Genomic DNA, 14,720 nt, shown 5'->3' with positions numbered 1-14,720 from the left:
TGCGATGTATACAGCTCTCGTCCGTGCATGGTAGAATCATGGCACGCGTGCTAATCCATTTCATAGGCTGCGCATGGCGGTAGGTCGTGAATTCGAAGCATGGGCATACGATACAGGGTTGAATGATGAGCGCAGGCGTTCGAACGATGGGCGCAGCGCAGGCGTTCAAATCATGCTCGCTAAATTGCTTCCGAAACTTAGGCGGTTTAGGCGGGCAACTTGGTTTACAGTAATTACGAGGTACTGAAGAAAAGAAGGGGAAAAGGAAGGTGAGAGCTTAAAATAAAATGAGGCTCCCCACACCAGGCCAGGCCCCAATCATGGATCATCAGTTTCACACATATTTTCTTTCTGATAGAGTAAAAGCCCCAATTTTCAGACACTTAAGCGCTTTTGCAATATTTGTTCAACTCAAATAATAATCTACAAAATTATATCTATTGTACGTTGAATATATAAACCTACTTTCTCCCAATATTGATTTTTTTGAATAAATCATAAAATTTCACAGAATCCCCAAATATTATCGCCTTGTCGATTCCCCAAAATTCGGACAGCCTCTCCAAAATTCGCATAGAAGGCCGCTGAAAAATCCGCGTGCGCCATACCTTGTTGCCGCTAGGATGCATCGGGGACGTTGTGGCACCCGTTTGTGTCCGAATTTTGGGGACTCTGCACTTGCATTCAGCCCCTGTACATTTATTCACTGTATTGGCATGTACGGAGATTTTGTTTTTCTTTTGTGTTTTTGAGGATACCATTACACTCTTGAGTTTATGACAAGCGAAAAATCTCGCAACAGAACAGCGTAATTTTTCAATTTTTAGTGCTTTTTCGGCAACCCCGATTCATTACATGGGACCTAATTTGCGCGCACTTTGGAAAAGTTGCGGCGATTCGATTTCTGCGTTTTTGACGGCAAAATTTGGGATTTTAGATAGGAGGTGACTGAGGCACTTTCCTGTGGTGAACGAGTGTGCCAGTATGTGAAACGATGTGATATGCGTGTTTGTACTTGTGACAGTACAATTTGCTGGCTTGTGATAAGTGGTAAGTGTCCGGATTTTTGGGGCCGGCCGAAAATTGGGGTTCTTACTCTAGAGTAAAACATCCCGTTTGCGGCAGTTTAAGCATTGTTAAGGGTTTTTCCAACTTGCAAACAAATCAGGCAAATTATTTTCAACCATTTCATATATCATAGACAGGATATTCATTAACGCAATTGTTTTCATAAAAGAAATTTACCATTGACAAATGCAGTTTTCATGATTTACCAGGGCAAAACCCGGCACAATTTTTGCCGATAAGGGCGATATGTGACGTAGTAGTTCTGCTTGCGGCACGATGTACAATCCCTATGCAATACGGGCGTGCTCCGCGATCTTTAGCTGAACGCCTTCTCATGTCTCGCAAACATTGCGTAAGCACCAATTCCCATTGCGAAAGCACGTGAAAATAGCGGGCACACATGCATTGGCCGCAAACAAGATCGTAATTCTGGCGGTGTTGTTGATGTCTTTCTCGTGTTTTTCTGAATTTTTTCGATGGTACCATCCACTTTCCGAAAAAAAATGGCGGCCCACATCAGCTCACGAAAGTTCTATTTTATGTGAGGATATGTTTTCAAAATCCATGAACATCGGGAAAACAACAAAAAATCAAGTTTCTTGGACCATTATTTCTGAATTGTTATGTTAAGAAGTACCGAAAAAACTTTTGGGATGCGATATGTTGTCATTTAGGTGAGAAAATTTCACTTTCGTCAGAGACCGTGCCCATTTTATCGGTTGGTTTTTGTTTATTGGTAGTGTGTTAGTATATGTGTAGTGTGCATGTAACAGTGCAATGCTGTGTTTAGCGGTATATTACCAAGTATGTTGTACCTGCTGCGAACAGCTGCATGGGCCATGGCCGCTTATGCACTTGTCAATGTAATGACTCACCCCACTACCCCCGGACATGGGTGCGTCATTTCCTCGTTTGGTCCGTCAAATTTGTGACCCAGGTGTTCGTCATTTTACCAGCTTTGTCCGTCAAATTTTTGACCGAGGGGTGCCTCAAAATCCCATCATTGTCGGTCAAAATTTTGACCGAGGGGTGCATCATGGTACGTCACTTGGCTATGGAAAATAACACGCATTATTTTGAACCGAGGGGTGCATCATGGTACGTTACTTGGCTATGGAAAACTGCACGCATTTTTGCACGCTACCGGATACACGTACCGCGAGTGAAATTACAGTGAGCGCTTTCCCGTGGCAAGTGAAAATCAAAGTCAGGAAGCGTTTTGGAATAAGAGGAAAAAATGCTTGCCAGAATCTGGCAAGCAAAGAATTTAAAAGCCACCCTTTCTCCTTTCATTTTCCCTCCACAAACCCATGAAATCATGCATACTCAATCTCAAACCAGGGACTGTTCAGCGATGTAACAACTTAGTTCAATCTTTCCTGTCGAAACGGGATAGCCCGACCAGCTGGCCAGACGCGCGCGCGATGCTGTTAGCTGTGCGAATCTCTACGTACCGCGACTAGGCTGTAGTTACGCAGTACTCGAGCGGGAATATGAATGCCGTGGCGTGGTGTGTACCTACCTGCGCGCTGCAGCAGTTGACGCATCCACCGCACTAGCAATGGCCGCGCACACACAGCGCATTCTGCACACATGTGATTGTCATGTATGGATTGCATGCACAGAATACATACTACTGTACGGAATATCGTAGCAGCAGCGTGATGTACGGTGAATGACAATACGGTGCTTACATGGTAAGGGAAACTTGCCGAAACTTTTACAAATTATGTGTACGAACCAAAAGAAAATGAAATTGCTTGAATAAAACGTATGCAAAAATCGTTTCAGTATTTACGGGGGTGCGTCAAATGTACCGAGGATGTCCGTCAAAAAAGTGACCGAGGTGTGCGTCACTTTCAACGTGTTGTCCATCAAAAAAGTGACTGTGGTGTTTGTCACTTGCAGCGTTATGTCCGTCAAAAAAGTGACTGTGGTGTCCGTCAAAAACCCCGTGTGGTCAGTCAAAAAATGACCATGACGCACCCATGTCCGGGGGTAGTGGGGTGCGTCATTACATTGACAAGTGCATTACTGCCGCAGTTAGACGCCTCTACTTGTCTCTACGACTCTAGATCTAACTGTTGTTAGCGTTAGACCATTCTATTTGTAGATCTACAAATCTACGATAGAATTCTACGAATAGATTTTTTTTACAAAAACAAACAAAAAATACTACGCTATATATTCTTCCTACCTCAACAAAAGAGCACATAACACTCAGTATAACTAGACATTTATGATAGATCTACATTGATAGTCTATCAATGTCTATGCCATGAAAAGTAATCGATTAAAAACAACTTTGTACTAACATAATATCTAACACGTGGGACTGTTATATTACCTGGCCTTCATAGACATAGTAAACAAGACGCCAGAACGGAGTGTAATTAAAGGTAATAAAGGCTAAGATCAAGTAATATTTCAAAGAATTTTGATCTTTCATCCATGCAATATCCATAGACTACTACCAAACAAATTTCGGACAAAATATCAACGTAATCTCACCATAGTTTCTACTTCTTTTATTTCTCGAAGTGCGCCGGAGTTTGCTCAACGTTTACCTATTAATTTCATATCAATTGCACAATTTAAATCTTACATATTTTTATAAGTAACTTTGATGTTTTAAAACAAAATGGATATAGAATTAATTTGATTTTGTGAGAAAATCAAGTGACAAAGCATTAATATTGGATATTCATTCAAGGTCAAAGAAACTTAGTATGAACGAGGCTCTAGTTGAGCGCTGTGGAACTGCACAATTTTTGCTCTTTTCTAAACCCGTGTCACGTTGACAAATTAGTTTAGCGTTTCGATTTCTACATGTCTCTCAGCATAAAAAAGACATATATTAGCATTGGCTTTACCCTTCAATAGTACTGAATTTTAAGATTGAGGATTCAGATCACTTTCATGGTTTCTAGCATTCCCCTTCAACAGAAGCAGACGATGCTCATCCAGCATCCCTGCGACTCTGGCGTGCATCCTGATCCTGATCGACTGTGCCTTCTCCGCTCCGATCCGTGCGAGCGCGCTCTTCATCAGCTGCGCACAGTGCCGTAAGAGGCTGCCGTGCTGAGCGGCGGCCAAGGCATTGCGCATGCAAACAGCAAGCAGGCTAAGGCCATGCGGTCCCAATAAATTACCATAAAATACACACACACGTGGGACGTCGACGACGTAGGCACGAACTTTGACAGGCAGAGGGAGTGACAATTTTACGCGAAGTTGGGACGACATTCTGTCAGAAAAATGTTGTATTTCATAGGTTTAGGGCTAGGTGACGCTAAAGACATCACCGTCAAAGGCTTAGAAGCCGTCAGAAGAGCTAAACGAGTGTATTTAGAAGCGTATACTTCAGTTCTGAGCGTCGGAAAGGACGCGTTGGTATGTCGTACATTTTTGTTTTTCTGTTCTGCAGAGCATAGGTCTAGTTAGTGTTTGAGTGAGTGGGTTTGGGGGTATTGAAAGTTCATACTGTACGTGTTAACGCTAGTGTTGAGTGTAAAGTACATCTCATGATCTCTACACAATGTGATGTAAAATCTAAAACTATACACTCATAAGGAAGGCAAGTGTAACAGGTAGAAGGGAACTAGTACCAGTACCAGGGCTGCCAACACTGGAAACTAGTTGAGAGTGAGACTCCCATAGGCCAATGCTATAGTAATCTAGTATAATTTAGGAGTCAAAATGAGTGAGATCAATAGAAATGCATGCAAATGAAATAAAGTTTTAGACTTAACTGCTAGAGTGAGCTTGTGAGGAAGGATCAAAATGCGTGAGTCTCACGCTCAATGCGTGAGAGTTGGCAGCCCTGTGGCTGTGGCCCCTGCGCTGCAGTAACGTCAATTACGGTAATCGGTATGGTCGCCACTGTGGTAAGGTCGCCAGACATTCACATCGCATGATGCAAACGCGCGCCACGATCGGAGATCAGGTTGGGCGACGGATTTTCATCACTCTCAAAATACATTCGTAATTCACCTTTTTCCTCCGTAAAAACACAAATAATTGTAATCAAAATATATTTTACCATATGTAACAGGTGTTAAAACCATTTTTAATGCGAGGATGTTATTGATTTAGAATGGATTTCAGGTGGCAGATTAAGGGAGATTTTCAAACGCGGTGACCGACAATGCCTCCTTCCTAGTTTCCAGTGTTGACAGCCCTGGTACTGGTACTAGTTCCCTTCTACCTGCTACACTTGCCTGCCTTATGAGTGTATAGTTTTAGATTTTACATCACATTGTGTAGAGATGTACTTTACACTCAACACTAGCGTTACAGTCCAGGGACCAGGGTACTAGCAGAATTAGAAGTACAGGAGTAGAGGTGAGTGGTCTAGATTCCATAAAAAGACTAAATTTATAAAACTTCAAAGCGAAATTGGCCCCGCCGCACTGCGCGTGATTTCGTGCATTTCCAACGTTTAGTAACCAAGGTTAGAATCTATAACTGAGACCAGCCCAAACGCGAATGAAGCGTCTGTGTGAAGGAGCCAAAGTGAACAAAGCAAAGGCCAAGAGTTACCTCCGCCAAGGGAGGAGGTTATGTTGTCGTTACCGTTGGTTTGCTCGTTTATCCGTGTGCGCAATAACTTAAAAAGTAGTTAAAGGACAAGTTCACCTTCATAAACATAAGGATTGAGAAAATGCAACAATATTAGTAGAACACATTAGTGAAACTGAAAGTTTGAGGAAAATTGGACAATCGATGCAAAAGTTATGAATTTTTTAAATTTTTGTGTTGGAACCGCTGGATGAGGAGACTACTACAGCTTGTGAGTCATGTGCGTACAACAGTATAAAGAAAATGTAAAAGAAAATTTCAACATATTTACACTTTTTTCGCATAATAAAAGAGCACTTGACTTGCCTCTTTCTAAAGGCAGGGGGAATAATATGTGACCCGCTACAACAAAAAGGTCCTAAAGTCGCGCACGGTCGAAGCCGTGAAAACCGAGTTTGAAGTTAGAGCATCATATTTGGTCAAATCTTAAGATTTTCTGATTTTGACATATTATTGGAGTCTGACATGTCTTCTATCATCTGTCGAAATTTTGAAGCAAAATGATGAAAGGAAAGACCAAAAATAGCGTTTTTTCTGGGCCATGTTTTTTGGCGTTTCAACCAAGCAGAAACCGGTTCGAAAATTTGGATTGAGCGCCACAGATAGGCTCCGCCCCTAACAACGACCGGAGTGATCTCATTGGTCAGTTTGCTGCTTGCCGCTAACCGAAACGTGAAGCTCGCACACTGCCAAGTCGACTGGTGCGGGCGGGCGGGGTGCGCTATGCCAAGCCGCTTCTCCTGGCATCCTGGTCACTGATTGGTCGGTGAGGAGACCGCCGGCGCTGTGCTTGAATGAGCATTTCGGGGGTTGCTAGGGTTTACCTTCTATTGTCCGGAGGTGAAAACTGACTTGCGTGTTCCTTGATCGCGATTGCGTCGCAAGGAAAACTTTTAGGGCGCTTTTCTCGAAACAGTGATTTCCCATACGTCTCGACATGCTCTCTTTTAAACATCGATATCTCCGCAGCCGATTATTTTCATAAGATGTGTTATATATCAATTTAAAGCAGAAAGATTAGGGAATTTTGTCATGTAATTTTCAAATAATTGACCTCACCCGACTTTAGGATCATTTTGTTGTAGCGGGTCACATATTACCCATAACATTTGTCGGTAACGAGTCAGGGAAATGTGTACTTTTTTCAAAAGATGGAATTTTGTGAAATTCTCTTTATATTTTCCTTTTATTGTTGTACACATGTGACAGCTAAGTTATTCATACACTGCAGTAGTCTTCTCATCCAGCGGGTACTGCACAAAAACTTCAAAAATTCATAACTTTTGAACGGATTGTCTGATTTTCCTCAAACTTTCAATGATGTGTTCTACTAATATTGCTACATTCTCTCAATCCTTATGTTTACGAAGGTGAACTTGTCCTTTAACGGATTGGGATGAAACTTGCAGGAAAGGTTGAGAATGACACAAGTAACAAACGATTAACTTTTGGTAGTGATCCGATAATTTTGGGGGAATTTATGAAGGATTTTGATATTTTTTCAGGTAGAGTCAATGAACTTGGGAGTTCAGGCTGCGCGTACTTGAGGTTTGCATGCGTGCACTAAAGTGCGTACTCTAGTTTCTGCTAGGGCGAGGCGCGCTGCCCTGCTAAGGGTTTATGATGTAACAAAGGCTTCTATATCGGGAAATCTGGCAATTTTTTTTTTTTGTTGCACATATATAGGATCCTACCTATGGGTGGAAATCACTGATCTCTGTGGAAGAGCCCAAAGAGCCTTTCCCCAGTGGTGGAGAGGAGAAAAAATAAAATCTCTTTGGGAAGAGCAAGATCATAGGTAGAAAGTAACTGCTTGGCGGAGGTCTGTGCTCTCAGACTCAGAATGCTTTTTCTAGTTAACTTTGTTTTTCTGCACAAACTTGCAAATCCACTCAGTACTACGAGTCCAGCAGTAGCCTGACCAGCCAGACGCTGTGCGAAGCACGGGGTCGCGACACTTGTCAAGTTGTGTACAGCGACAGGGCTGTGTATGTACAAATGTAGTTACTAGTCCAGTAGTCGAGCTAGATGCAAGTTGCGTGGTGGTATAAATCTCCTCGTCTGCAGGAAAAATTAAATTTATTATTTAAAAAAAAAATATGGTGCCTCATGTTTGTAATTCTTGTTCTGTTTAGCACTAGACAGTTCTACATGATCATGTAAAGATCTAATTGTGTACACTCAGATTAAAATCACCTCCCTACTTTATCCTTCAGCTTCACAGAAGAGGTCGACCATCCTTGGAGCTTTCTGATAATCACTGGCCCTACCTCGCCTTTTTGTTTGCTCTTACTTTTGCTTTAACCGCCCCCCCTTATCTGTTTAGCTCCCTGCCTTTGACACCTAACCAACCCCTTTTTGTTTTCTTTGTTCTGCTAGCTGCGTCCCCAGCCTTCCCTACAGTATACTGACAACTGTATGTAATGTTGTATGTAGTCCATATTAGTGTCTGCTTACCCTTTTTGTTTGTCATTTACCCCTGACAAAGATTCTATTAGGATCAAAAGCTCAGGCCCCTTTTGACTTTTTTTATGCCTCCGCCACGAAGTGGTGCCGGAGGCATTATGTTTTCGGGTTGTCCGTCCGTCCGTCCGTCCGTCCTTCGTCCGTCCGTAATGAATTTTATGGACAGGGTAACTATCAAAACCTTTTGAGGTATCCTAATGAAACTTGGCATGTATGTGTATAAGGGGGTGAAGTTGTGCCTATCAACTTTTGGGTGCATATGCTCAAGGTCAAAGGTCAAAAGGTCAAGGTCAAATGCTTAAAATTTCACTATTTCCCCCATATCTATGCAATACCTGAAGATATTTTCTTGAAACTGAGTGTATACATGTATTACCCAATTAAGATTCTCTGGTGAAAGTTTGGGGTCATGAGGTCAAAAGGTCAAAGGTCAAAAGGTCAAGTAAAATGTTAAAATTTTACTTTTTTCTCTGTATCTTGGAAATTGTTCAAGGTATCTTTATGGAACAAAGTATATATGCATGTACTGACTGGCAGTGGTTATCTAGGGAATTTGGGGTTCATGTTGTCAAAGGTCAGGGGTCAAAGGTCAAGGGCAATACTTCAAAATTTTACTATTTTCCTTGTATTTATGCAATGCCAGCAGGATTATTTTTTTTTAAACTTGATGTATGCATGTATAACCCACTAGAGATTGTCTGGGATTTTGTTTTTCGCCAAGAAGGTCAAAGGTCAAAAGGTCAAAGATCAAGTGAAAGTGCTGAACTTACTTCTTTCTCCATATCTCGGAAGTGGCTCAAGTTATCTTTAAACTTTATTTAGTACATATTTATGTATGTTCTGCCTGACATTGATTCTCTTATGAATCAAAGGCCAGATGAAAATGATAACAATTTACTGTTCAATACAGAAATTGCACTTTTTCTCCATACCTTGACAATTACTCAAGTGCGTAAACTTATGAAAGGGTCAAAGTCAAAGTTAAAGTTCTTAAATCCCCAAATACATGCTCTCCTATTCATCCAATTAAACATAGGTCAAGGAAGGTGAACATTTGATACATTTGTGACAAACATGTCATTTTAATATTCTGCCAATTTTGTGAAAATGTAATCACACATTGTCCACATATAATATAGACCTATTAGGAGAATCATGCATTATGGCGGAGGCATACCAGTCGCCATAGCGACATTTCTAGTTTTTTTTTAATTTCACTCGGTCCCTACTATATAATGGATAAGCAGTTAGTTTTCAGCAACTTTTTGGCTACATTTGATACATAACTAAACTATAGAGTTTACAGAGATACTTCATAGATAAGTCAAGTCTACACCTTTCAGTAGTGAGGGAGTTTTCACCATTCTGCAAAGTATCGTTTAAAATGGCTTCCACATTACCTTAATTACCATTTGCATTTTCCTTTTGTAGGAGAAGTATTATGGAAGGGAGGTCATACTGGCAGACAGAGATCTTGTCGAGCAGGGGGCAGATGAAATATTCCAGGATGCAAAGTCTGAAGACATCGCCTTTCTTGTAGTCGGTGATCCCTTTGGGTGAGTTATGTGAAGGTGAGAATAGTGACTGCAAGGGTAGGTGAGAATAGTGACTGCAAGGGTACTAGGTGAGAATGGTGACTGCAAGGGTAGGTGAGAATAGTGACTGCAAGGGTAGGGAGAAGGAGGATGTAAAGGAGACTAAATGTACAGTATGTCCCCCCCCCCCCCCCCCCCCCCCCCAAAAAAAAAAAAAAAAAAGATAAATAAATAAATAAATAAATAAATAAAATGAAATAAATAAATGAATAAATAAATAAATAAATAAATAAATAAATAAAAAAATAAAATAAAATAAAATAAAATAAAATAAAATAAAATAAAATATTATAAAAAAAATAAAAAATAAAATGAAATAAAATTTTTGCATTGAAATTCTTCCAATATGATTAGACTGGCTAAATGATACTTTAGGTTCCTAAAATATTACATCTGAGCTATATTTTGCAGAAAACCCCATTCAATTTGGTTAAGTTGTCACAGAGAACTGTGGATCTTTGTAAAGCATGTCATGGATTTGATTCTGCAAATACAGCACTCAAGGATGCTCTTGGTAGTGAATAATATGTGAACACAATGGACATAACTTGGAGGGAAGGGGTTCCTGACATGCTTTACAAAACTCCTCGTTTCTATTTGACCACTAGAGCAAATTGGATTGGGTTTTCAGTAAGTGGGTATTAAGTTATAGTTTCATACCCTGAAATTGTATTTGGATTGATTCACTATTTCTAAAGTTACTATTGCGGAGGGTCCTGTTGTAATTTTTTTCTGACATACATTGTATGGTAAAGTAGGTTTGCTTTATGTTTTCAGTCCTGTGAATATGCAAATGTAGTTTTGCAGTGCAGGTGTTGTAGTCATACATGATCAGAAGTTATCAGATTAGTGATGGTGTTTGAGAAATCCAGGTAATGCTGTCATTAAAAATGAATGGGTAGGAATATGCATTATGTTCAGGAATGGCATAGTGGAAATAGTGTTACAACCACAAAGGTACAATTTTCCCGAAAGTAGTGCACACTTGTTTATGTGTCTGGACAGCTCAATTCCTTCATGACTTTAACATTATTACATAGTATATACGTACAACAGGATGGTAAGGTCCGTTTTCTGTTTGATTGTTTCTGATTTTTTTTTTCCTTTTTTTTTTTTGAGTCTTTGAAGTTAGCGTATTTAATGAAGATAGTTGCAAAATATTCATATAAAGAAATTGTACACAGCTGTTAACTAAGTATTGTGTTTCATACCACATAATGCTTCTGTGTTGTGCTTCATTGGTTCTGACCACCCTCTCTTTCTCGCACAGAGCAACAACTCACACAGATTTGGTGCTAAGGGCCAGGGAAGAAGGACTAGATTATAAAGTCATCCACAATGCTTCCATCATGAATGCAATAGGCTGCTGTGGTCTTCAGGTGAGTACATCTGTATTAACACATACCAAATTTAGAGAATTGGCTCTTATCTGTGTGTCAGATTCAGAGCTTTCATGATCACTTTGTTTCATTAACCTCTGATTTGATTGTCAATTTAGAGCATGCATTTTTAGAATCCAGATTTCAGGACGAAAATGTCAGTGGTACACAAGACCTCATCATACGCCTTCCCATGATAACTTTTTAGGGATATTCAGTCGGTATTGTAGATGTCTAATTTGAAGAAAGGATATATATCTAATATATAGAGAGAGACTTAAATGTGGTGAGAAGGGGGGAAATCCCTTGTTGGCTCGATACATACAACTGAAATCGATAGATAAAGGATGTGCAGATGGATAGATAGATAAAGGTAGATGGATTGATGGATGAATACAGAAAGAGATGACAAGTTATTTCTCACCATGTGAATGTCTAACCTCTTTCAACAGCTGTACAACTATGGTGAGACAGTTTCCATCGTGTTCTGGACGGACACGTGGAAGCCAGAGAGTTACTATGACAAGATTGCAGCGAACAGAGCCCGGGGTCTGCACACGCTTTGTCTGCTTGATATCAAGATGAAGGAACAAACCATTGAGAATCTTATCAAGTAAGTCCATCAACCAAGAGCTTACTCCTTATAGCGTTAAAAGAGGATTTTCATGTTAACGGGAACATAAATGTGACATATTTCCACCTCGGTATAGAAGTCTGTATAGTTCAAAAGTGTTGGTTCCATTATTTTTAATGTCAGTTTTGTGTTTGTCAATTCCTTTTTTTAATCAAAATTGCAGCGTAGCAAAGTAATTTCACCACAATCACATAGAAACATGGTTCTATTTTAAGCACCATCCTCCATGGCTCATGTACATGTAGAATTGATACCAAGCACCAAGTTACTTTCATTCTCCACCCCAATTTTGTTTGCAGAGTGTTGTTTTTATCATCACTGTTGCTGGTATCATTGTTTTCATCATAATCGGAGATCTCAGTGGCATAGTTGTTGCTGGAAAGCTATTACTTAATTCTTTCAATTGCTTCCATCCGCAGAGGTCGTAAAATCTATGAACCTCCCCGATTCCTGACGGTACCTCAAGCAGCGACTCAACTCCTTGAAATCCTTGACAACAGAAAAGAGCGAGGTGAAGACTGTGCAGGTAGGGTACCGTCAATTCCAGCACATTCTTTCAATTACCAAAGTCAGTTCACCTCTGTTTAATTTCAACTTTTCTAGTTTGTGTTTTGTCCTGTTTTTAAGATATGCTCTTCATTGCTGTGTAGGGTAATCGCTGGACATTTCTTTGGCATTTGAATTATTACAAATAATCTTCGTGATGGAAGAGTGAACAAGTAGAAAGACACAAGTTAGCCTGTCTATCAGACTTACAACAAATATGATTGCTGGTGATTCTTGATGCTTACATCACATGTAGAGTGACCAAAGAAAATGCTCTGAAGCTTACTTCAATTACCTCTTCAAAACAAAATTATAATGTGCATGTCATTTTCTTCTGTTTGTTTAAATAGTATCAAAATTGTCTTAGCATCACACCCCAGTAAAACGTGTTCGTCTATTACTAGGTATTAATCAAGTACAGAATGTACTATGTACTGTTACATTTCATTTAGTTATTCTAAATTTTACTTTAATATCAGAAATATTGGCAGCATGAAATTTGGGCTAATTGCCATTGGCATTAAATGCATTGTAGTGTAGACAATAACTATTGCTTCCTTTTGATTTTGTGAATCTTGGCTCCTCAAGAAATTTGCGAAAATTCTGGTTTTACAGTAATTAACTTTTTCCAATGTGTTGCCTGTCAAACATATTCGGTTTGAGTCTTTTAGGACAATATGAACATTAATGTAGGCAATATGTTGCTATTTTGTGTGTTTGCAGCCTACTCTGAGGATACCATCTGTGTAGGTGTGGCAAGGGTGGGGTCGGACACCCAGCAACTGGCTGCCGGGACCCTGAGAGAGATGACCTCCGTTGACCTGGGTGACCCCCTCCATTCACTGGTCATCGCTGGACACATGCACCCCTTGGAGCTCCAGATGCTGAGACAGTTTGCGGTCACCCCCGCGACCTTTGACACCCTGATAGCAGAGAGCAGGTAGCACCGAGATAGTGCTAATATTGGATCCAGGTTTAGGAGGAGAGACAATGAGATGCACATGCTCATACTTACAAGTTTCCATGGAGATATGGAAACATGAATGCTCGATGCCGAATATTGCTGTACTACTTCTTCAAAAGCATTCCTGCAATACTGTTGTCATTTTGAAATCACAGTCCTGTAAGTGGCATTTATACTGTTGATTGAGTGGGGAGTGATTATGAAGAAAAAGATGAAAACAAATCAGTCCGAGCATAGTGAAACAAGATCTTGTTTGGAAAAGTAAGCTTTCTCATCAGCAGGTTTGCTTTGATATGTTTGTTCTCTTGAACAGAGATAATCTAAAAATAGAGTGAAGAGTACCTCCTATTATGTCAGTTTGTCATGAAATGACGATAAAGTTGTAATGCATTCCTGCAAACTGCATGAACAAACAGTGGGCATTCAGAGAGGAGGTGTGATACATACTGTTATCAGACAAAATGGTATACATTACTGATTGTCACCACACAGATGTACAATCATGTCTCTGCTAAGAAGGCAACTGTACAGTGTAATGCATGTAATTTTCAGCTTCAAAATAAAAATGAGTCTTGAAAATTTTGTGCAAGAACAGCTCATTGTAGCATACAAAGATCCCTCATTGGACCACCATAGAATTATGGTATCATTTGATTTAAAGTCAGGAGAACACAATACCGATACTGGTTCAATATACTTTTCTCCTCTAAGCTCCTCATTTGAAACATGTGCACATAACACTAATCAAGTTGCATGTGACGAGTAAGTGCCGGGAATGCATGCATCCATACATTTTAATTACATACCAATGCAAACACAAAGTAACATGTATTTTATCAGCATGTTTATGAATGAACATGAAAGGAGTATGGAGCTGGGTAACTTAAAAAGCAATAATACAGAAGCAGATGTACATGTATAACAACTAATATTGTTACCATTGTTTCTTCACAAGGTGTTGATTTAATTCAAACGACAGTGAAGCAGTTTGATGGGTCATATCATGTTTATGTGTTGACACATAACACACCCTTGTTTGATAAATATTCTTTTATGAATACGTACTTGCTGTGTTTTGGTAGTTTTTTTTAATCAGATACGTCTCATATTTGTTCACGAATGTGCCAATGTAGTCTGGAGTTTTGATAGATTGCCGTGATGGTTGATTGCATTGCTATCTTTGCTCACAATTTGTGGAGTGTTCACATCATTAATTTCTTCAGTCGCAATTATCAATGATCATTGCTATCTTTTGTCCCTCTGTGCCCAAGCTGCAGTCCAATTTCCATAACCTGCCTTCAACTATAAGTTTCCTGCCATCCAGCCTTTCTTGTTTGCATCATTTGTTGTTGGGAGACGCTGCACAATTTTTATGCATGAGAACGTTTACTCTTTCCAATAACGAGCAACAGGAGTTTATCAATTCCATCCATGTTGGCTCAAACAAGAACTGCGATGTTTTGTTTGACTGCTTGCTGCCATAATAG

The 14,720-nt window shown here is 39.9% G+C and overlaps 2 protein-coding genes across 2 annotated transcripts in view; one reads left to right on the top strand and one right to left on the bottom strand.

Moving 5' to 3' along the window:
* Window positions 1-3,620, bottom strand: part of LOC139731512 (U6 snRNA-associated Sm-like protein LSm4) — a 45,963-nt gene extending 42,343 nt beyond the window's left edge. The window contains exon 1 of the mRNA XM_071642396.1: window positions 3,580-3,620. Coding sequence (XP_071498497.1) covers window positions 3,580-3,582 — 3 coding nt within the window. The 5' untranslated portion in view covers window positions 3,583-3,620. The remainder of the gene's footprint in view (window positions 1-3,579) is intronic.
* A 670-nt stretch (window positions 3,621-4,290) lies between these two features.
* On the top strand, window positions 4,291-13,640 carry LOC139731487 (diphthine methyl ester synthase-like). The gene is made up of 6 exons (XM_071642370.1): window positions 4,291-4,461; window positions 9,547-9,671; window positions 10,981-11,089; window positions 11,542-11,702; window positions 12,143-12,249; window positions 12,993-13,640. The coding sequence occupies exons 1-6, from the start codon at window positions 4,327-4,329 to the stop codon at window positions 13,211-13,213; spliced, it is 858 nt and encodes a 285-aa protein (XP_071498471.1). The 5' UTR covers window positions 4,291-4,326; the 3' UTR covers window positions 13,214-13,640.
* Window positions 13,641-14,720: the final 1,080 nt, after the last annotated feature.

The sequence above is a fragment of the Diadema antillarum genome, unplaced genomic scaffold, assembly GCF_040938485.1.
Source record: "Diadema antillarum isolate AM-2024a unplaced genomic scaffold, OU_Dant_1.0 seq00000376_RagTag, whole genome shotgun sequence".
NCBI classification, from domain to species: domain Eukaryota; kingdom Metazoa; phylum Echinodermata; class Echinoidea; order Diadematoida; family Diadematidae; genus Diadema; species Diadema antillarum.
This window is presented reverse-complemented; position numbering and strand designations above follow the sequence as displayed.

Coding starts and splice junctions, on each gene's coding strand:
- LOC139731487 (XM_071642370.1), top strand. CDS start 4,327: ATGTTGTATTTCATAGGTTTAGGGCTAGGTGACGCTAAAGACATCACC. Junction 9,672..10,980: donor GTAGTCGGTGATCCCTTTGG/GTGAGTTATGTG, acceptor TTTCTCGCACAG/AGCAACAACTCACACAGATT. Junction 11,703..12,142: donor ACCATTGAGAATCTTATCAA/GTAAGTCCATCA, acceptor TTCCATCCGCAG/AGGTCGTAAAATCTATGAAC.